This window comes from Neomonachus schauinslandi, chromosome 4 (assembly GCF_002201575.2).
Source record: "Neomonachus schauinslandi chromosome 4, ASM220157v2, whole genome shotgun sequence".
In the NCBI taxonomy this organism is placed as follows: Eukaryota; Metazoa; Chordata; class Mammalia; order Carnivora; family Phocidae; genus Neomonachus; species Neomonachus schauinslandi.
In genome coordinates this window covers 69,068,490-69,090,742 of record NC_058406.1, presented here as the reverse complement: position 1 = coordinate 69,090,742, position 22,253 = coordinate 69,068,490, and the positions used below count along the sequence as shown (strand labels likewise).

Here is a 22,253-nt window from a genome sequence, read left to right as displayed (position 1 = left end):
AGTTTTCATACATAGAGGAATTTTGAGTTTATTCTTGACCTGTGAGTTACTTGAATTTTTTAAATCTCTAAATGTAATATTTGTATGTTTGTTAATTGTTTAATAAGTCCTTTTTACTGATTAAACTTAATTGCTTATGGTCAGAGATCATGGCCTACATCTCAATTCTTTAAAATATTTTGAATATGTTTAGTTGTATAATCAGTTTTGTAAGTGTTCTATATATTTCTGTGTATCCTCCAATTACTAGGTGAGAATTCTCTATAAATATCCATAAACATTATATATTTACAATTTCTTCTTCTAAATGGGTCAATTTTGTTTTCTATGTTTTGAGGTTCTGTTAGAGATGCATAGTCTTTCTTCTCTTATTTTATATTTTTTATGTGAATATTAATTTTAAATGGTAGTCTGTGACAATTCTACTCTCTGACATTCTTGGAAGGGTGTAATCCTGTGGTATCTGGTGAATACTGTTTGTAGTGGAGTGTGTGTGTACCTATTTTGATTTTGGATTGTGAATGTAAAGTTCAGTTGGGCTTTATCTGTGAGAAACCTGCAGGGCTTGACTTGAGGATATATTTTGTATTAGCTTCTGTCTGGCATCCAGCGGATGTTGCTAGCCTGGGACTGTTACAATAATGTATTTTATTTTATTGGTGATTCTTAGACTACATAATTAATACAGATTAAAACATGAAATTTACTGGAGAAGCAGCTGATTACAAACTCTCACGAGAGGCATCCCACACACATGCACATATACTCCTCCCATGTCCCCAGGAATCTAAGCCAAGAAATACAAGCTTCCTTATTTTCTCCCTGTGTCAGTGGAGAGGCTTTATTTTCCAATCTATGCTTTTGCTGAGGTTATAATCCTTTGAGGATCCTGGTTTTATGTAGGAGTCTAGGAAATCCCAAGATGCATGGATCAAATAAGTTGTCTTCTGGCTCTGTGAGGCCATTTAAAATGAGAGCCCTTTGGCTCTTTCCACTTTTTCATGTGTCTGTTGGCCATTGAGACACAAACTGAGGGTTCTAGAGGGGAGGGGGGTTGGGGGATGGGCTAGCCTGGTGATGGGTATTAAAGAGGGCACGTTCTGCATGGAGCACTGGGTGTTATACACAAACAATGAATCATGGAACACTACATCAAGAACTGATGATATAATGTATGGTGATTAACATAACAATAAAAATTAAAAAATATATATATATGAATTAAATGGAAAAAAAAATGAAAGCCCTTTGGTTAGACAAGATAGGAGAATCTCAAGGTAGTCAAAGTATGCTCCCCCTTACAACTATGGTTTCCATTTACCACTTCACTTTTTGTACACTGAGGATTTCTGTTATATTCTTGTGAGTTCAGGTATTCATTTAAAGGGATGCTTGTTATATTTTATTTAGCATTTCTAGATGCTGTTGTATAATCATTAATTTTTGCTCTAGAAAGCTTTTCAAATTAATCTAAAATGTTTGGATTTTTTTCTTTGTAAGACAAGCTTTGAGTTAAATTATAAGATGCAAAGATAGCTTGACGTTTGTATAATTTTTTATCTTTGAAATTAAAAACTTCTACCAAGGTGTTTAGGTGTTGGTGTTTGTATTAATCTTTGTCAAAAACAATGAGCTCATTGAATCCATAGACTCAGGCTTTTTTTCAACTAAGAAGTTTCCCTGAATCATATTTTTTATTATTGTTCCTATTTCATTGGTCATTATCTGTTCTGAAGGAATGCTATTCATTCAATTTGTAGAGTTCCCTATTCTAATATACTTTTTACTTCATAATTTTTATCCTGTCCATTCCCCCTAGATTCTGGTAGGTTTTATCAAGCTAGTTCTCCACATCATTAATTCACTTTCCTGGAGTGATTATTTTGCTCTTTATTGCTTCTAATGCAGCTTTATGTTCTGCAAATGCCAGGTTCATGTTCTTATAACCATCCCTTATCACAATTTCTTTTCTATTACTGCCTGTCAGCCAGCTCTCTTCTCATCCTACTCTCCTGTTTTTTTGTTTTTTTTAATCTTATCTTTCAAGTGAACACAGATTCATGTTCACTTGGAATTTTTAAGAATTCAACACAGATACTATTTATAATTTCTTATTTTTAAACTCTCCCCAACATATTTTCTAAATATAAGTTCACTCTTTTCCTCTTGAAGTCTGTGATTTATCCTTTAATGATGCATAATCTCATTCATAGGATCCATGTTGTTGCTTTTCTTGTTTATCCATTTATAAACAATGAGAAGCCTTTCAAAACTTTACAAATGCCCCCAAATAAGGTGGATCTCAGATCTTTTAATTGGCACATATTTATATTATCACTAAAATAATTCAGGGACTTTCAGAAATGGGAATGGAGGCAGAACCATAGGGTTTCTTGCTGATGGTGATACCCACCACATAAGGGAAGAGCCCTGTTATATGTGGAAGTAGAAAAGCCACATTTTCAACTTGGAATAGCTTAGCAAATTCTTGGCTGTCCCATAAGTGTTTTAAAATGAAAGTAATCATCAGTGTTGGATCTTCCACTCATCTCCCCCAAAGCCTTTCTTATAAGCTTCATCCATCCCTCCAAATTAGTGAGGATGAAACTATTGTTTATTAATTTTCCATAAAGGCAAGCTACTCAGAGTAAAACTATTAGTTAGACTTTGATGTATGATCTTCAATCTAATACTGTATATTTCTGGGCAAGTACAGTTTCTTAATTCCAAAACTGAGAATTGATAAACTGTTTTTCCAGTTTTGTGTTCTTATATTTTTAATCTAGAAAATATAGACCTAGAAAGGGGAGTTAAGTAAATGCTTGTGCTCAAGTCTGTAACTTTCCTGTCATTCATAGCAGGTTAAGCTTCTTCTTCAGAGATTTGCCCTCCACTAGGCCAATAGAGTTCTATTAGCTAGGCCAATAAGAGTTCTCTTCTGGGATTTTGAAATAAGGGTGCTAGTTTTGTTCTGATAAGCATAGGAATCAAAAACTAAAACACATGACTGATAGTTTTCATTGATAATGTAAGAAAAGCACTCAAATATGGGTAATTTTTAGTCGTTTATTTATTCTACAAGAATTTATGAATTCATTACTACATTTGGTGCACTGGGATAGCTACTGGAAACACAAAGATTAACTCAGCACTATCCTTGATTTAAGGATTTCAAAGTTTGGAGACTGGAAACTGACATGCTAGTATATAATCTCAGTATAATATAAACAATTTAACAAGTTTATAAGTTTATAGTTTATAAGTTTATAAGTCTGTTTTGGGAGTATAGGGGAATCACCTAACTCTATAAAGTCAATGTTGAAGGCACTGAAAAGCATAGCTGGTTTTCATAATTTTTATGATATAAGATATCAATATGAAAAGGAAGCAAGGAATAATATGTAGTATAGTATGGCCAGAACAGAATTTTATGAGAGAGATGCAGATAAATAAAGCCAAAAAGGTAGGTCATTGATCTTACATACTTTACTTTAAGGAATTTAACCTTTACCTTAGAGACAATAAGGAATAACTGAAAGTTTTCTTGTTTGGTTATGAAATGGGCATATTGGCACTTAAAAAATGGCAGCATGTTAAATGAATGGTCTAGAGGGATATAAAACTGGAAGCTTAGAGGCTGGTGAAGCAATTACTAGAATAGGACTGAGAATATATGGAATGCCTAATCTTCAGCATTCCCAGTGTTAATATGACTAGAGAAAATTGAGTGATTTCTGAGGCATTTCTGATATAGAATCAATAAAAATTAATGACTGAGTGCCTGCCTGGGGTGGGGTTAAAAACAAGTTAGGAATTACTATAAGGTTTCTGTTTTAAATTCCTACATGGGCACTGGGATCATCAACAGAAATCAGAATCAATGAAAAAGGAGTAGATTTGGGATGGAAAGAGAAAATTCACATTTGAGCTGAATGTTCAGGTAACAACTGAAGATGTGGGCATGGATGAGATCATTCGGAGAGAATATAGCATTAAGAGAGGGCCAAAGATAGATTCTCAGAGAAACCTAACACTTAATAGGCAGGAAGGAGAAAAAGAGTAGCTTTTTAACTAGAAAAATACCACATGCATATAAATACCACATGTACAGCTATAAACTCAGATAAAAAGGACTAGCATTTGTTTATTTTAATAAATAAAATGACACTTCATTTGTGATTTCCCACATTTCGAAATGGCTAAGGCTTGTAACCACTCTGACAGGAGTAAAATTAGTTGAAATTGGACAATACTGAAAAAGTCAGAATGTCTAATTGTGATTACTAAGATTCCTGTGGTAGAAAGGGCTATAAGGACAAGCCAATATGATCAAGTATATCAAATATTATCTGAATAATCCATACATTCTTCAAAGAGAAATAAAGCAATAGAAAAGCAGCAACAATTTTCTCAGCTAAAACCAATACATCCAACTGTAAAACCTCTAGAACACCACAGTAGTTACCTAAAAATTCTGTTTTAAACCAAACTTTCAAAGAGAAAACACTCATTGGCCAGAGTCAAAGAAATCTAATATTTTAAGTATGATAACCAGGTATATTCAATTTTGATATCCATAGAAATCCTAAGGAATGTTAACATGTTGATTTTGTAGTATTAGCCCAAATTTAAAACACTAGATCAGAAGGATCTATCTACTAACAGGAAAATAACAATAACAATTCTTAGTATCTTCCATATAAAAATGTCCTTTAATGTCTAATATCATTTTATAAACAAAACCTAACAGTGTTGAAGAGGCTTATGGTATATGGCAACAGGATAAAAAAAATATTTATTGGCAGTAATGAGGTGATCTCCAATTATGGAAGAAAAGGTACATCTATTTTGAATTCTATCATTATATAGCAAAAATACAACTCTCTCAGGTTCTGAATTCCAATTCCAAATCCTTTAAGTGTAAATTATAGACTGTTACACATTATAAGAAAAACAATATAACATTTCTCTTAAAAATGTATCAGATTCAAAGGTTAACTTACAAACATCCTCCTTTTTAGTTAAGCAAAAAGATGCTAATGAATTATGCTCTAAGCAAGTATTTCTCACTCTAACAACAGGATATCTATTTTTAGCTACAGGTTTGGCTTAAAGTGAACAGCTTTTACCCTATGATAAACTGCAGTATATACTGTAGTATATTTTCTCAAAAAACATTTTTGGAAATGTTTCAAAAAAAAAAGCCATATGATAAAAACAAAAAAGGAAACTAATCACAAAAGTACGTATTCTAACAAATTATTTCCCCCAAAACAGTATCTCTGAAAAATTTTAACAAAGCTTTCAAAACCAAAATGTACATATTTATTTCATCATTAAATCTTTATTTCTCAATGAAGTGTAGTTAAAAGCAACCAATACAATTAATCAACAAAATTCTGGCAGCATCTTACTTAAGATTAATATTTTGAAAATATTATCAAAAAGAAGCTAACAAAAATTAATATTAGAATGACAAGCCAATAAATGGGAAGTTTAATTATCTTCAGGATCAGATACTAAAAAGAAATTCCTCTCTTATCATGGTGGGTCTTTAAAATACTAATTTGTAACACAATATCAACAGAATTTAATGAATACAATAAATCAAACCATAAAGAGAATTAGAAACTGATTACTGATATTGACTATTAATACTGGTTTTACTTGTTCACGGTTCTCAATGGATTTTAAAAGCAAATTACTATAATGCCAAAATGCAAAAGCATCAACAGAAAATGTAATTCACTATAGCTCTGGCTTTACAATTTCCCCTTTAGAAAATATTTTTTCCTCTTATAGTTAAATATTTTTTAAAAACATATAGCTGCAGAGGCTCAGAGAGCATACTTACCACTCATGATGAAAACCAACCTTTCCAAAACATATTGCTCAAAACAACAATCCAACAGCAAAGGGAGTTATGCTAATCTCTAGAGGTAGACGAACCGATGGTGTAAACACATACACTGGAACATGCAGCACACAGAAAATGAAAATAGCTTTCTTTTGTTTAAAAAAGAAAAACCCCTAGAAGCAAAGCACAACTGCCCAGCATGAGATATCACTAGTAAACATGAGATTAATGACAAAGATGTGTATAACTAGATTTAATTTCTTTCAAGCTGGTTATCGTAGCCTCCTTCATATACCACTAGAACAACTCAAAATGGCAGGGAGAAAATGTTCAAACCAGGATGTATAAGATGTTCTCAATTATATCAGCATGAGTTGTTACCACGGCAACATTAGACCAGAATTATCGGTTCACTTGTAACCAAGGAGTAGCTTTTCTAAAGCTTTAATCAAGCAAGACAAATAAAATATCTTTTTATTTTAGAGCCACATGATTTAAAAATTACCACGTTTCTTAAATTTAAGCACTTATCTACCCTTTTTACATCTTTCAAAGATACAAAAAAATTGCTGTTTTCTTCAAATACTCACACAATCCCATCTTGAACCTGGCAAGGAACAGACAGCAGAATGATTGCACCTAAACGTCTTTCAATTACACCAGCTCTTACTGCTAGCTGTGGACCTCACTGATATTAAAATGCTGTGTGCTGTTGCTAGTGACTATTGGCGATGAATCTTATTGCCCAGATCGCTGATAGCTTTCATTTTTCATGAGCCAGAAAGCTTTACTGCAGCACAAATGTTAACCATTTAAACATTCTGTATTATGGAAGAAACAAAATACAACACTATATATTTCTTCATTTATAAAGCAGAATCATAAAATAATTTATTTATAAACTTCCATTAAATTCAGCATTACAAAGAGCGTCAGATGCCACTTATGTGGTTTTCAAAAGAGAATAATATACAAAAAGTTACTGGAGATTGTTGTTGAAATGTATAATTCCTTACATCAAAAAGGATGAAGATGACAGATTGTGTAGCAAGGTAGGCAGACTGGATAACATGGGGAACAGACTATTTTGATTCCCAGAGACCAAATTTTGTACCAAATGGTACAAAGGATTGATAGAATAGTACCTAGTTAAGTTTGGAACTTCAGCAAGTGAACTTGCTATTTTGAAAGTTGCCAGGTGAGATAGGACTTCTTGTGATGGGGGAATGAGTTGAGTCAGCAAATCTTTTCTCTGAGAAACAACTATGAAGCTGAACAAAATTGTCAAAAACAACAATTTGATGGTTCTGGAAATCTAGCAATCACAAACAATAAATTGCAAAGCACATATTCATGAAATACTGCTAAACTTTGTATAAGAACAGTGGGAGTCTGTGGTGGTCTTGCTTGGTGCTGCTCCTGTTCCCTTAACAGCTCAGTCAGTGCAGGATTTCTATCAGGTGGGGCTGGCCATGACAACCAGCAGCGTTGCTGCCAGAGAGGGCTGATGTGATATACAGAGGAGGCCAAAAAAATAAAAAAATAAAATAAATGAAAAATAGCCCACACATGATGTTGTCAATAAAAAAAAGCAGACTATAGGAAATGAATAGGGCAAGTGTCCAGCTTTGCTAGACTAAAGTTGTGGCCCTTGGTAGGGGTGAGCAGCAGCCTGGTAGTCTAGCAAGAAATTTAACACAGAAAATGGAAATGAGAGAGTCAAAGTGGACCTAAATAAGCTCTTCACATATCCCTGGCTAACTACGAAGCTATTCCCATAAGGGAGACCCAAGAGGGCCCTACAGAGAGTTAAAGCTGGTACAGACTTGAAAACTGCCTGAACACTGAAATGTACCCTTCAACCACAAACAGCTTCATCAGCACAGACTTGCTCAAAGTGTTTGAGCACAACCTCTGATCAATCACTGAATAACAACTAAGTTACATAGACACAGGGTAATCCCTAGCAGAGAAATCAGCAGCCAGACACCATGGGGGACAGACCATACATTAAGGCCAAAAAAGCTATTAAAAATAAATAAAAACAACCAGGGAAGAAAAAATAATCAGAATCCAGAACTGCTACAAAAATACCATTTAAAAAATAGATTTTTTTTGACAAAAATATTATATAATCCAATAATGAAAGGCAGTCAATAGAAAATGTCTCTGAATAGGCCAAGATATAGGATTTAGCAGACAAAAGACTTTAAAACAGCTATTATAAATATATCAATGAATAAAAGGAAATGTTTAAAGAATTAAAGGAAAATGTAATGGCAATGATATAATAATAAGTTTCAATACAGAAAGAGAAACTATTTTTTTAATTTTATTTTATTACATTATATTAATCATCATACATTACATCATTAGTTTTTGATGTAATGTTCCATGATTCATTGTTGGCGTATAACACCCAGTGCTCCATGCAGTGCGTGCCCTCATTAATACCCATCACCAGGCTAACCCATCCCCCTCCCCCCCTCCCCTCTAGAACCCTCAGTTTGTTTCTCAGAGTCCTAGTCTCTCATGGTTCGAAGAGAAACTATTTATAACATAAAAATTATAGACTTCGAAAGTACAATAACCAAAATTTACAAACTGACTACAAAGGCCCAAACAGAAGCTCTGAGGGCAAAGACTGAATCAGTGAAGGTGAAGATAGATCAATACAAATATCCAGACTGAAAAATACAGAGAACAAAAGACAGGAGAAAAATGAACAGAACCTCACAAACCTGTGGGATATCAAGGGTAGCAACATACATGTATAGGAATCCTAGAAAGAGAGGAGAAAGACAATGGACAAAGAAAAAATATTTGAAGAAATACTGGTTGAAAATCCAATTGGATGGAAAACACTACCCCACAGATCCAGAAGTTCAAATAATACTAACTAGAATAAACACAAAGAGATCTATACCCAGGCACATTGTACTCAAGTTTTTGAAAGCGAAAGACAAAGAGAAAATCTTAAAAGCAGCAAGAGAAAAATGACTAATCATGTACAAGGAAAAAGGAATAGGATTGATTACCAGAAATAGGGAGCTTAGAAGACAGTGGAAAGATATATTCAGAGTGCTAAGAGAAAAAAGAAACCTGTTCACAAAAATTTTCTATCCAAAACATTATTCTCCAAAAACAAAGGAAGACATTCCCAAATAAATAACAGCTGAAAATGTTTGTTGCAAGCAGAAATACTTAAGAATGTCCTTCAGGCTGAAAGGAAATGACACTAGACAATACTCAAATTGACAGGAAGAAATGAAGAATACTGGAAATAGTGAAAATATATGTAAAAGACTTTAAAAATACATACTTTTCTGTCTTCTCTTAATTTCTTTAAAGGACTTAAAGTGTATGAAATTGCAATGCTGGGTTTACAAAAATATACATGTAATATATGTGAAAATACCCCAGAAGAAATGGAGCTATATTGGATCAAAACAGCTATATTTTACCAGAATTAAGTCAGTATCATCCTGAAGTAGATTGTGATAAGATAAAATGTACATTATAACCCCTAAATCAAACATAAAGAAAATATATTTTAAAAATTTAGTTAAAAAACAAAGAATAATTAAAATGGCACCTAATAAATACTTAACACTAAAGATGTAAAAGACAAAAATAACAACAAAAACTATAAGACATAGAAAACAATCAGCATAATGGAAGGTGGAAATCCAACCATATCAATGTGAATGGAATAAAGAGAGATGAAAAGGCAGAAATTATCAGACTGGATTAAAAAAAAAAGCAAGGTCCAACTATATACTATCTACAAAAGCCAGATTTAAAGATATAAATAGGTTGAAAGGAAAAGGAAAAGAAAAAGATATACCATGCAAAAAGTAACCATAAGACAGCTGGAGTACCTAAATCAGTATCAGACAAAATGAACTTTAAGAGAAAAAATAGTACTTCAGACAAAAAAGGACATTTCATAATGATAAAAGGGCCAATACATCTGAGAGATTTAACAATTAAAAATGTATATGCACTGAACAAAACAGCCCCCAAAATACTAAAACAAAAATGGCAGAATTGAAAGAAAAACTAGATTATTCAACAATTAGAGCTGAAGATTTCAATATTCCCTGCTCAATAATTCATGGAAAAACTAGACAGATAATCAGCAAAGATACAGGAAACTTGAATAATACCATAAAAATGTGACATTTATAAAACACAGTACCTAACATCATCAAAATACATAGTGTTTTCAAGCACAAATGGGAATTTCTACATTAAGCATTAGCTAAATGTTATATTAATCTGAAAGGACAAAAATCATTCAAAATATGTTCTCTGATTACAGCAAAATTAAATTAGAAATCAACAACAGAAAATTTGGAAATCCCCAAATATTTGGATTTAAATCACAAAGAAATCTAAAGGACAATTAGAAAATGTTTGCACTGAATGTAAAAACACCTACAAGAAATCAACATTTTATGAAATGCAGACAAAGCAGAGCTTAGAGGGAAATCTGTAGATTTAAACACCAAATTAGAAAAGAAGAAAAGTCTCAAGCAATCTAAGCTTTTTCCACCTTAAGAAACTCAAGAAAGAAGATCAAATTAAACCAAAACCAAACAGCAGATCAGAGCAAAATCCAATGAAATAGAAAATAGAAAAACAACAGAGAAAATGAGTAAGACCAAAAGCCTTACTGATAAACCTCAAGCTAGACTGATGAAACATTAAAATTCATAAAACATAATAAAACCAGACAAAATAGAGATGATACTAATTACCCAAATGAAAAATGAAAAAACAACATCATCACTGATACTAGAGAAATTTTAAAAATTATAAGGGAATACTATAAACAACTTTATCTTGATTATATAACTTAGATGAACTGGACAAATTCATAGAAAGACACAAGTTACTGAAACTAACTCAAGAAGAAATAGAAAATCTGAAAAGACCTATGAACAAATTAAAATGTTGAATTAGTAATTAAAATTTTTCCCACAAAGAAAAGCTCATGTCCATACGGTTTCACTGGGGGATTCTATGAAACATCCAAAGATATAATATCAATTCTACATAAACTTTTTCAGAATATAGAGGAGGATGTGACACTTCCCAATTTATTCTATGTCTGATACCAAAGCTAGACAAAGCTAGACAAAGATCAAAAGAAAATTAGACTAATATCCATCAAAATGCAAATATCTTTATCAAAATATTAACAAACCTAATCCAACAGTATATAAAAAGGATTATATACCATAACCATGTAGGATTTATACCAGGAATGCAAGGTTGGTTCAAACTGAAAATCAATTAATGAAATATGCTGTATTAATAAAATAAAAGACAAAACCACATAATCATCTGAACATATGAGGAAGAAGCATTCCATAAAATTCAACACCTGTGATAAAAGCTTTCAACAAACTAGGATAGGAGGGAACTTCATCTAGCTGATAAAGGGCGTGTGTGTGTATGGGGGGGGGAGGGTACTCTGTAGCTTACATCATATATAATGGTGAAAGATGGAATGTTTTCCCCCTAAGACTGGGAATAAGACAAGGATGTCAGCACTCACCACTTCTATGCAGTTTTGTATTAGAAGTTCTAGCCAGTGCAATGAGGTAAGAAAAAAGGCAGATAGACTGATAATTTTTATTTGCAGATGACTTGACTATATGTAGACAATTCTAAGGAATCTACAAAGAAACTACCAGAACTAATAAATGAGTTTATTAACATCATAGGATGTAAGATTAATATACAAAAATCAATAACATTTTAATATACTAGGAACAAACAACCCAAACATAAAAAAGAAACCACTCCATTCACAACAGTATTAATAGAAATAAAATATTTAAAAATCAATTTTAACAAGACTTCTTCACTAAAAAATAGGAAACACTATAGAAATTAAAGAACATCTACAAATTGGAGAAATATTTCATCTTCATGGATTACAACACTCAATATTGTTAAAATAGCAATTCTTTACAAATTAATCTACAGATTCAGTACGATCTCTATGAAAATCCCAGCAGACTTTTTTTTAAGAAATGAGAGCTGATGCTAAAATTTGGATTAAGAAAGTGCAGTAAAATTGGATAGCCATATGAAGGGGGGGAGAAAAGGACTTCACTCCATACCTCAAATCATATACAAAAACAACTAAAAAAATGGATTTCTAGATGAAAGCAGAGAATAAAAGTCTTCATTGTCTTGGGTTAGACAATGATTTGATTTGGCACCAAAAGCACAATCTATAAAGGAAAAAAATGATAAATTGTACTTCATTAAAAATCACAAACTTTTACTCTTCAAAGACATCATTTAAGAAAATAAGCCACAGACTGAGAGAAAATATTTGCAAATAATGTATTTGGTAAAGTACTTGTGTTCAGAATATATAAAGAACTCTTAAGACTTGATGATAAGTGGGGAGCCTGGGTGGCTCAGTCGTTAAGTGTCTGCCTTCGGCTCAGGTCATGATCCCAGGGTCCTGGGATCGAGCCCTACATTGGGCTCCCTGCTCTGCGGGAAGCCTGCTTCTCCCTCTCCCACTCCCCCTGCTTGTGTTCCCTCTCTCGCTGTGTCTCTCTCTGTCAAATAAATAAATTAAATCTTTAAAAAAAAAAAAAAAGACTTGATAAGAAGGCAAAAATCCTCAATTTTGGAGGTGGGCAAAATATTTGAAAATATGTTTCTCCAAAGAAGATACACAAATGGCTTATAAGAACTTATGAAAATATGCTCAATATCATCAATCATTAGGGAAATACAAACTGAAACCATAATGAAATACCAATTCACATATAACAGAATGGTTATAATCAAAAAGACTGATGATATTAAGTATTAAAAAGAATGTGAAGATGGGGCGCCTGGGTGGCTCAGTTGGTTAAGTGACTGCCTTCGGCTCAGGTCATGATCCCAGGGTCCTGGGATCGAGCCCCACATCGGGCTCCCGGCTCAGCGGGAAGCCTGCTTCTCCCTCCCCACTCCCCCTGCTTGTGTTCCTGCTCTCGCTGTCTCTGTCTCTGTCAAATAAATAAATAAAATCTTTAAAAAAAAAAAAAAAGAATGTGAAGAAACTAACCCTCATACATTGCTGCTGGCAATGTAAAGGGGTAAAGCCACTTAAAACAATTTGGAAGTTTCAAAAGAATAAACATAAACTTAGCATATGACCCAGCAATTCTACTCCTAGACATCTACTTAAGAGAACTGGAAGCATTTGTCCGCTCAGTCTTGTATGCAAATGTTTATAGCAACATTATCCAAATAACCCAAAACTGGAAACAATCTTAATGTTCATCAATTGCTGAATGGATAAACTAAATGTATTATATCCATACAGCATGCTATAATTCAGCAATAAAATTATTGATCTATAAAATGGATAAACATCAAAAACATTATTTTAAGTGCAAGAAGCCAGAAACAATAGATTACATGTTGTATAATTCTATTTATATAAAACATCCAGAAAAGGAAATCTGTAGGTCCAGAAAACAGGTCAGGGTCTGTCTGTGGTTGAGGTGAAAGTGGAGACTGATTGCCAAAGGATACAAAAGAACTTTCTCAAGTGATGGAAATATTCTAAAAATGAATTGTGGAGATGGCTGCACAATTCTATAAATTTATTAATAAACATTGAACTCTACACTTATAATGACTGAGTTTTATGGTACATAAGTCATACTTCATTTTTTAAAAAGTTGTCAGAGCTCCTGGGTGGCTCAGTTAAGTGCCCAACTCTCGATTTCGGCTCAGGTCACAGTCTCAGGGTTGTGATATTGAGCCCCATGTCCTATCAGGCTCCACGCTCAGTGGGGAGTCTGCTTAAGATTCTTTCCCTCTTTCTCCTTCTGCCCCTCCCCATGCTCGCAAGGGTGCATGTGTGTACTCTTTCTCTCTCTCTCTACAAATCTAAAAAAAAAAAAAAAGTTGTCAAGTGCTCTTCTATGTAAGTAGAGACAGTTGACTGAAGCAGATCTTCTTTGCTCTAGGAAGAATCACTTCAGTGGACAACTTAATTACGTAAATATAAGGCTGACAGGCATCCATTAGTTTGGGGGAATGATCTAACAAAAACCCTTTGGAGCTAGTAAAGGCTGTTCCTTCCCAATACCTAATGGTAAACAAAACTAATTAAAGGGAAGGAGGTAAGTAGATTTGTATTAAAAATAAAACGGGGATCCTGAAAGGGAGGGATTAAAACTAGACCCCATTCTTTCTAAGGTTCAGAATTACCAGAATTTCTTCCATGAATTTTAGTGATAGTACCTGTGGCCCATGAGTAGGCACACTAAAGAAGCTTTATCAAAGAGTAAAGGAGAATCTGAGTTGGTGATTTAGGGTCCACATTAGAGGCACTATAGGCCAAATTTAAGTGCCTACAGGGGCCATATAGGCAAAGCAATAGAAGTAAAGGCCAGAGTAAATCACACAGTATAAACCCCGATTAAAGAGGATATTCATTCAGTGTCCATTTATTCTTAAGTGGGAATAAGAGGCCACTGAAATCAACTTTTCTAATGGTTCAAGGATATGAAAGTCCAATATTAGTATGAAATCTTTTGTTTTAAAATCATTATTTTATATTTTTATATAAAATAATGGTATCAAATTCAATTATTTAAAAAATACTATGAGGACCAAACAAAACTTACCTGTGAGCTACATTTGAGTTACAGACAACCAGTTTGCTATCCCTGGACAAGATGTTCAAGAGAGGAAGGCTGATTTTGATACAGTGGGGGAAGGGCTAAAAGATAACCTTGTCGCACATTCAACCTGGCATGGAAGTCAGGATCATGAAGCATGTAAGTATAAATTAAGGAAACTAAATCCTGTGATATATCCCTTGGATAAGCACAACACTGGAAAGGGTGGTCATCCTCCTATTAAGAACCACTAAGGTCTCCACAAGGATCAGTGTCATCACATCAAGAGCAAGGATACATCAAATTCCTTGGGACCAGTTTTAAACCATGAAACTATGGAGCAGTAGCAAAATCAAATGAAGCTAAAAATGAGACCACTAGCTTATATACTAATCAAAATACTCATCTCTTTTTTCATCTATGCTTTGAAAGGAAGATTAGCCTCTCTGTAATGAGTGAACTGTCAAAAGTTTAGCAATATGTGAAGGGGGCTGGAAGGAGACACCAAGAAAAGAGCTACTTAGCAGTCCTGCTAACATGAACAGATGAGTGCAAGTGATTAATCTAAATACTTAAAAGATGAAACCTTATTTGTATCCTAAGTGGGCCATACTAGTTATACAACTAGTTAAAAGCTGAGTTAAAAACAGCCATTATTTTAGGACTTTGCAAGTAATAGTCAATCCTTCAGAGAATATATCACTCCAGTTTCGATTTATTAGCTCTTTTTTGGATGGCATCTTATTTTCAAAGTTCTCTTTCTAGCCTGTTGGTCTTCTTGGTCCTTATAATATGCATGCTGTCTCTGCATTAACAGGAAACCTCAGACACAAATCTTTGCTATAGGAGCCAGAGACCTGTTTTTCTTAAACACATATAGAAAGATTTCACAGAATAGGTACTAAAAGCATGGGCTTTGGAGCCAGAATGCCTTTGTTCAAATTTCTTCCTTTGGATATGTTATCTTGAAGAAATTACTGTCCCTCAATGTGCTTTAGTCTCTTCATCTGTAAGATGTGAATGATAATAATACTTACCCTACTGGGTTTTTTAAAGGATTACATAAATGAATATATGCAATGTCCTTAGAACAATGTCTGACAGATAGTAAATAAATGTTTCATGTGATAATGTATATGACAGTATTCCACGCAGGGAATGTGACAATGAAGGGGTAAGGGTCACTGCTATATTGCACAAGCAGAATTATGTGATATACTTTATAATATGACTGAATCTCCAACCCAACTAGATTATAGTCTGTTGATTACCAAGGAACATCTAATGATAATGGTCTATATTCAGCAACTAAAACATGTCTCTCAGACCATTTGCTACTAATAATTGATCAATTTTGAAAAGTGGATAATTCTGATAAACACTAATAATAAAGGAGAAAGTAAAGCATGTTTGATGTATCAGAAAATTATATGAGGGAATTTAAACATCTTCTCTGAATACTGAAACAAATTTAACTCCAAAAGGATATATTACTTATATACCCGGGGTGCAAATTAATTTAATGCAAAAGCCTTAAAATAGTCATAACAGTTCTCTAAATTTGTCCTATAAAATATAAAAATAATATGTACAATGATTTACCTACAAGGATGTTTGTCACAGCATTTTTTTATATAATAGCAAAAATTAAAAACAATCTAGATGGCCAGTGATCAGTTAAATAAATTGTGGTACATCTTTAAAATATAATACAAAACAGCCATCTTAAAAGATATTGTGGAACAACTCTTTATGATGAGCAAAAATGTAATGAAACACTGTGTACTAAAAGATCCAAATTTAGGGGCTGGTGGAAATTCGTTTATCTGTGCAAAAAGTAGTCTATATATACAAAAGATATCTATAAGACTATATATACAAAAGATGTTGGCAGTGGTTATCTTTTGGTGGAATTGTGTGATTTTTTACATTTTTCTTTGTTCTTTTCTAAGGTTTGCAAATTTTCTCCAATGAAGACATATTATTTGATAATCAGATTAAATATTAGTAGGGAAAAAGTGCTTCTCTAACTTTAATGTGCATATGAATCAGCTGGGTAATTCTGTTAAAATGAAAATACTGACTCAGGTTTGATAGCGCCTGAGAGTCTTTCTTTCTTTTTTTTTTTTTTTAAAGACTTTATTTATTTATTTGTCAGAGAGAGAGAGAGCAAGAGCAGGGGGAGCAGTAGGGAGAGGGAGAAGCAGATTCCCTCCTGAGCAGGGAGCCCGATGTGGGACTCGATCCAGGACCCTGGGATCATGACCTGAGCCAAAGGCAGACACTTAACTGAGTGAGCCACCCAAGCATCCCGAGTCTTCCTTTGTTAACAGGCTCCCAGATGATGCTAATGCTGTTGGACTGGGAACACACTTTGAGTAGCAAGACACTACCTAGAATATATACTTAATCTTTTTTCTCTAACCATGTAGTATGGCTATTCTTGCAAAACACAAGCAAATAGAAGCTACTCTTTATGTTATTACACTTGATATACTACTTGGCATTGCTAAGTAGCCCAAGGAAACATTTTCTAATTTTAAATTATTTAATTTTCCAATTAGTTTAGTATAAGTTCTGCTGATTATTCAAATTCTTATAAGCAATCATGATAAAAATACACAGATAACACTGAAGAGTTTAGTGCCTCTGGAATGTGGTATTCTCCATGCTCAGGTTAGCACTTTACTGCTTTTGGTTAATGACATAAGCCTTTGAAATAAATTACAAAGATCATAATAGAACAAATTAGAGAATGCTTGTTAGTGTAAGACCATAGTGATATTTAACAGCAATCTAACAAACAACTCAGTGTTTATTGAGAACTATGCTGGCAATGCCAAAAATAAATTGACAAATTTATGCCCTCTAGGAGTTCAAAGTCAAATAGGGGAGATATGTAACTTAAGGACTAATGTAATATAACTTTAAATCTATAAAATAAGCCATAACGAAGTGAGCATAAAATGATAGGAGAACATAGGAAGAGATTATGAACTCTAATGGAATGAAAAACAGGAAAAGAATGCTTTGGTGATTTTGTTAGAGATAATATTTGAGCAGAGTCTGAAAGTACGAGCATATCTCACCACTGGTAGAAGAAAGGAAAAGGAATTCCAGGTAGAAGAAACATCTTAAATGAGCACTGTTATTGTAAAGGGAATCCAGTGTCTGACTATTCATTTGCCATGGTCATGCAGTGACCAAAAGTCTTAGTTGTAATTACCTGCCCAGCTCAAATAAAAAACCTTTAGTATCCAAATACATTTCCTTGCAGAATAAGCAAGTTAACTTTTCCTTTATTATGCTAGTTAAAATTCTTTAGGCCCTTTTAACAAAGACTGCATATATATTATTTTCCGCTTTAAAAAACTGGATTAGCTCCCCACTGTCTTTTAGAATGTAGTTCAAAATTCTGAATATATAATAGATTTCAAAGATCAGATCTACAGACTACCTTTCTAGACAATATCTTACTATGTCTTTTAAGTAAATCCTAAATTTTCATATATTTGTGTATGTTATTTTCTTATAATAAAATAACCTTTTCTTCCTTTCCTGAGTCTCAAAATTCAATTCATTCTTTATATTCTTGAAGGTCCCATCTCCCCTTAATGTTAATTTCTTCTTACACTAAGCTCCCACAGTAAACATATTTTTAAGTAACCATTTCACTATATCTTAAATATTATGTTGTTTGTTATGCTTGCTCTTCCTATTCCTGTTTTTGAGGGTAAGAACTAGATCTTACTTTTCCCAGAGACCATTTATAGATTATGATACGTAAATTCTCAAAAAATTTGCCAAATGACTAAAAATGGATTACTACCAAGAAGCTTATGGAATAGCTGCTGATGGAAAAAGCAGATAAAAGGATAATGTGGGTGGTCTTCTAGGATAGAAGTTACAATGAAAAAAAAAAAGGAAGTTAAAATCACACAGATTCAGTGGCCTAAGAAATAAACATGAAGGGGTACCTGGGTGGCTCAGTTGGTTAAGTGTCTGACTCCTGATTTCGATTCATGACATGATCTCAGGGTCGTGAGATCCAGCCCCACATTGGGTTCCACATTCAGTACGGAGTCTGCGTGAGATTTCTCTCTCTCTCTCCCTCTCCCTGGCCCTCTCTAAAATAAATAAATAAATCTTTAAGAAAAAAAAAAAGAAACATGAAAGTGAATTGTCTTAAAGACTGTATGAGCTTTGGAAAGGTAAAACTGACTAGATAAAGAGGTCTGATAACCCACATTAGCTATCTAATTCTACCTGAAGAAATCCATATACAAAATTGCTTATTTGTTTAATATGGTATTTAAATCTAAAATTCACTCATATGGATTTGTATCTACCAGAAAAATAGCCTGTCAATTCATGGGAAAGGAGAATAAGAAAAGTGTTTGATGGTATTCACCTCTTCAGTCCTTAAAATGTTATTAGACATTCATTAAGTGTATAGTGTCCAAGATTTAAAATGTGAAAACTTCAATCAAGTTCAGCACTGTATAATTTGATACACCATTTATGATCAAAGGAAGATTTAAAAGCTAACCATAATACACTTGCTACAAAGAGAATTCAATGAATGTCAATACTCCTGTTCATTCTAAGTCAGAACAAAAAGCAGAATTCCTCCATGTTTTTCTTTTGAACTTCTTGTACTTACATGTAGATGGAATCAGCTGTTAAATATTTATGTTATCAAACAGGAACTCCTGTTACTTAATTTAATAATAAAAGATGAAACACAGTTAAGGTACCTGGAAATTACTATGTGGCTTTTATTCTGTATTTCTTCCTATATTTACTACCACTAGAGAAGAAACTTGGATTAAAACTTGTTACATTTTATAAATGCCTAAATTGGTAATTAATCTTTACTCAATAGTTCACAAATCTAATTTTAAAAAAATTACATGTATTTTCTGTGCTTAGTTGATTTCTTAAAATAGCACTTTTGGATCAAGCATATTCAGAGTGTTTATTATCAGGAGACAGCACATTCCTTTTTCTTGTCCAACAAGTCATGCAAGTAGAATGCTTTAAAGTAGCTTTGAAGAATGTGATTTTCATAAAAACTTCATATAGTCAAAATTCCTTCTATAACTCACTCTGTAAATGATAATTTGTGTTTTCATCATGAAAATAAACCTTGAAATTTTGAAATGACAGAATTCCTCTGTTTCTGTTGTATCAGTGTTTTCTCCTCTACAGCAACACATTCCATACTATAGTAGAAAAACTAGAGCTTGTATTTACTATACTCATCATTATGTATAGAAAATTATTGTGTCTTTTGATATTTTTGGGGTGTGAAAGAGAAAAGAGAGTAGAATACTTGAATAATGAACATTCAGCTACTCTAAGTATTTCTTGTATCATGTCCATTATTTGCAGGGCTATAAGTTCTGCACCTAATTTTACTTGTGTTACAAGTGTACTATTTATTTTATTTATCACAATAAAGAAAAATGTTAACAGTATTTTATCAGTCTCTTTTTTCTAAAAGAAATCATGCTCATGATGTTATCTTCAATTTCTAGGTTTTAAAATGTGTTTCAGAAAACATCACAGGCCCCATATATTTTTTACAATGGTTTAAAAATGACAGTATAGTTCAAACATAACTTTTAATTATTACAGGCCTGTGATAAATTCATTCATTTGAGATACACTTACTAAACAAATACTATTTGGAGGAGTAGGTACTAGTGAAACAGAAACTAATTCAGTACTGTCCTCATTCTTCATTGAATGCTTAATTAAAAGGTCTTCAAAATGCATGAAAAACATTCCAAAGGGACCTAGGAGAATGCAATTTAACAGAACAGGACAAGTGGAATGAATAACAAACTTCTGTTGTATGGCTAATTTTAGTAATGTAGTATTATTTCCAATATTTAATAGTTCACTAACTTGAAGATATTTGAGATTCCTCATCTATCAATCTGCTTTACAGTAAGGATTAATTATAAACAATCAAAACCTTTTAGTAAGAAAAATTTTAACAATATATGTGTTCTTTACTTTCTCCTTAAAACAGCTCGAAGAAGGTAAAAAAAATTCTGATGCAGTAAATAAATAATTCAAATAAACTTCTATAGAACCATGAAGGTACTGTAAAAACCAAGGAGTAAATTTTGTAAACCATTCTTGGTTTGTTTTGTTTTTTAAACTGAGTTTTAAACTGCTATGGAATATATAAACAGAAAAAGGCAAAACCTAGTGCTATTTGATTATCAAACACATCAAAAAGGGCAAAGGTACTAAGGGTAATTCTATTGTTCTTTAGTCACAATGACAAAAATACCTTGGGGAGGGTCCAAGGTGAGATGTGGAATGGAGGCACTGGTATTGTTTATATGTGAAATTTATCTTTTAAAGTGCACGTCACCAAAAATGGTTACATGTCACCATTTTAGCAAAGCAGCAAGTCCAAACATTTTAACATGCCTGGAAAGAATGTGATGTATGCATAAACAACTTTTTCCTCCTTTACCGTAACTATAAATAACATAAAATATAATTATAAAAGCTTTTGATATTTATAATGTTATAAAAATAAGATTTCACATAGAGTAATTATACTATGCCTTCATGTTAGAAATCCTGCTTGTAAAAAAATGAAGTAACTTTCACACAGGTGTTTAAAAATAAAAAATGGTAAACATAATAGAACTTTAATTATAAATTCAAGAGTCTTCTGCCCTTTTAAATTTTAAGGCTTATAAATCCAAAAATTTTTTAAAAAAATAAACTGAAATTTGTTTCTAAAATTTAGACTTTTCACTTTTATATAAGAACAAAAAATAAAAACAAACAGTAATATACACTAGAAATGATGTAAGAATTCTGTAGAAAATTTCCTACTGATATGTGACTTAATGGTCACATATAAAACAAAACAATGAACTACACGATTCAGTTCAACTTATAATCAAGTTTTTGTGGAATTTTGCAACTTCATCCTGCAAAATGTCCTTGTATAAATCATAAAAAGACAAACAAAACATTGTTCTTTATGCTTGATTCTAAAATTCCAATTAGTATTTTAGCTTCTAGTTAAAATGTATCATTAAAAAAAAAAAAAACTTACTTGATCTGTCCCATAAAGCAGTATGTTCAGAGAAATGAAGGCTGTCATTTTCCAGAGCAGTTTTCTGGTCATGTGCAGTACTTTTAGAATGTCTATGAAATAATCGGCTAGCAAAACCTTCCAATTTCTGAAGAGCAGTTGTACCTGTATACTGGTTACAGGGTAGTTCTTTATAAGCTGCCATTCATATGCATTTACACTTTACTTAAAGTAACTGAAAATATTTCCAGAAGGAGCTCAACAAGTTCTTACACAGAAGCTAAGAGCTATGCATGTGTCAAACTTCCTGTTTGCAGGGTATTCAAACCACTACTGCTGTTCTGTTTCCTGTTAATATAAAACAGTACATTACTGAGCCTTTCTTAGCAAACCCTTCATCTCAACTAGAGACGGGGATTTTAAAGACTTGCAATATCAGCCTAAAAGGTTTTATGCTTAAGAGTGTTTAATATTAATGAGAACATTAAAGATAAGACTTTATATATAGATAAACTGAAAAAAACTTTTAAAAAAAGAAAACTAGTTAAACACGTATTACAACTGTATGCAAACAATTAAGGCCAAACCACTCTCCAAATAGTATGTTAAAAAGGCTGTGTTTTTTTCCAGGAAATCAGCTAATGTACAGATTTTATGAATCCTTATA

The 22,253-nt window shown here is 32.8% G+C and overlaps 1 protein-coding gene across 1 annotated transcript in view; it reads right to left on the bottom strand.

Moving 5' to 3' along the window:
- The window catches only part of PRKACB (protein kinase cAMP-activated catalytic subunit beta), a 66,296-nt gene extending 44,419 nt beyond the window's left edge, over nt 1-21,877 (bottom strand). Inside the window, exon 1 of the mRNA XM_021690319.2 lies at nt 21,608-21,877. Coding sequence (XP_021545994.1) covers nt 21,608-21,791 — 184 coding nt within the window. The 5' untranslated portion in view covers nt 21,792-21,877. The remainder of the gene's footprint in view (nt 1-21,607) is intronic.
- Between the last annotated feature and the right edge of the window lie 376 nt (nt 21,878-22,253).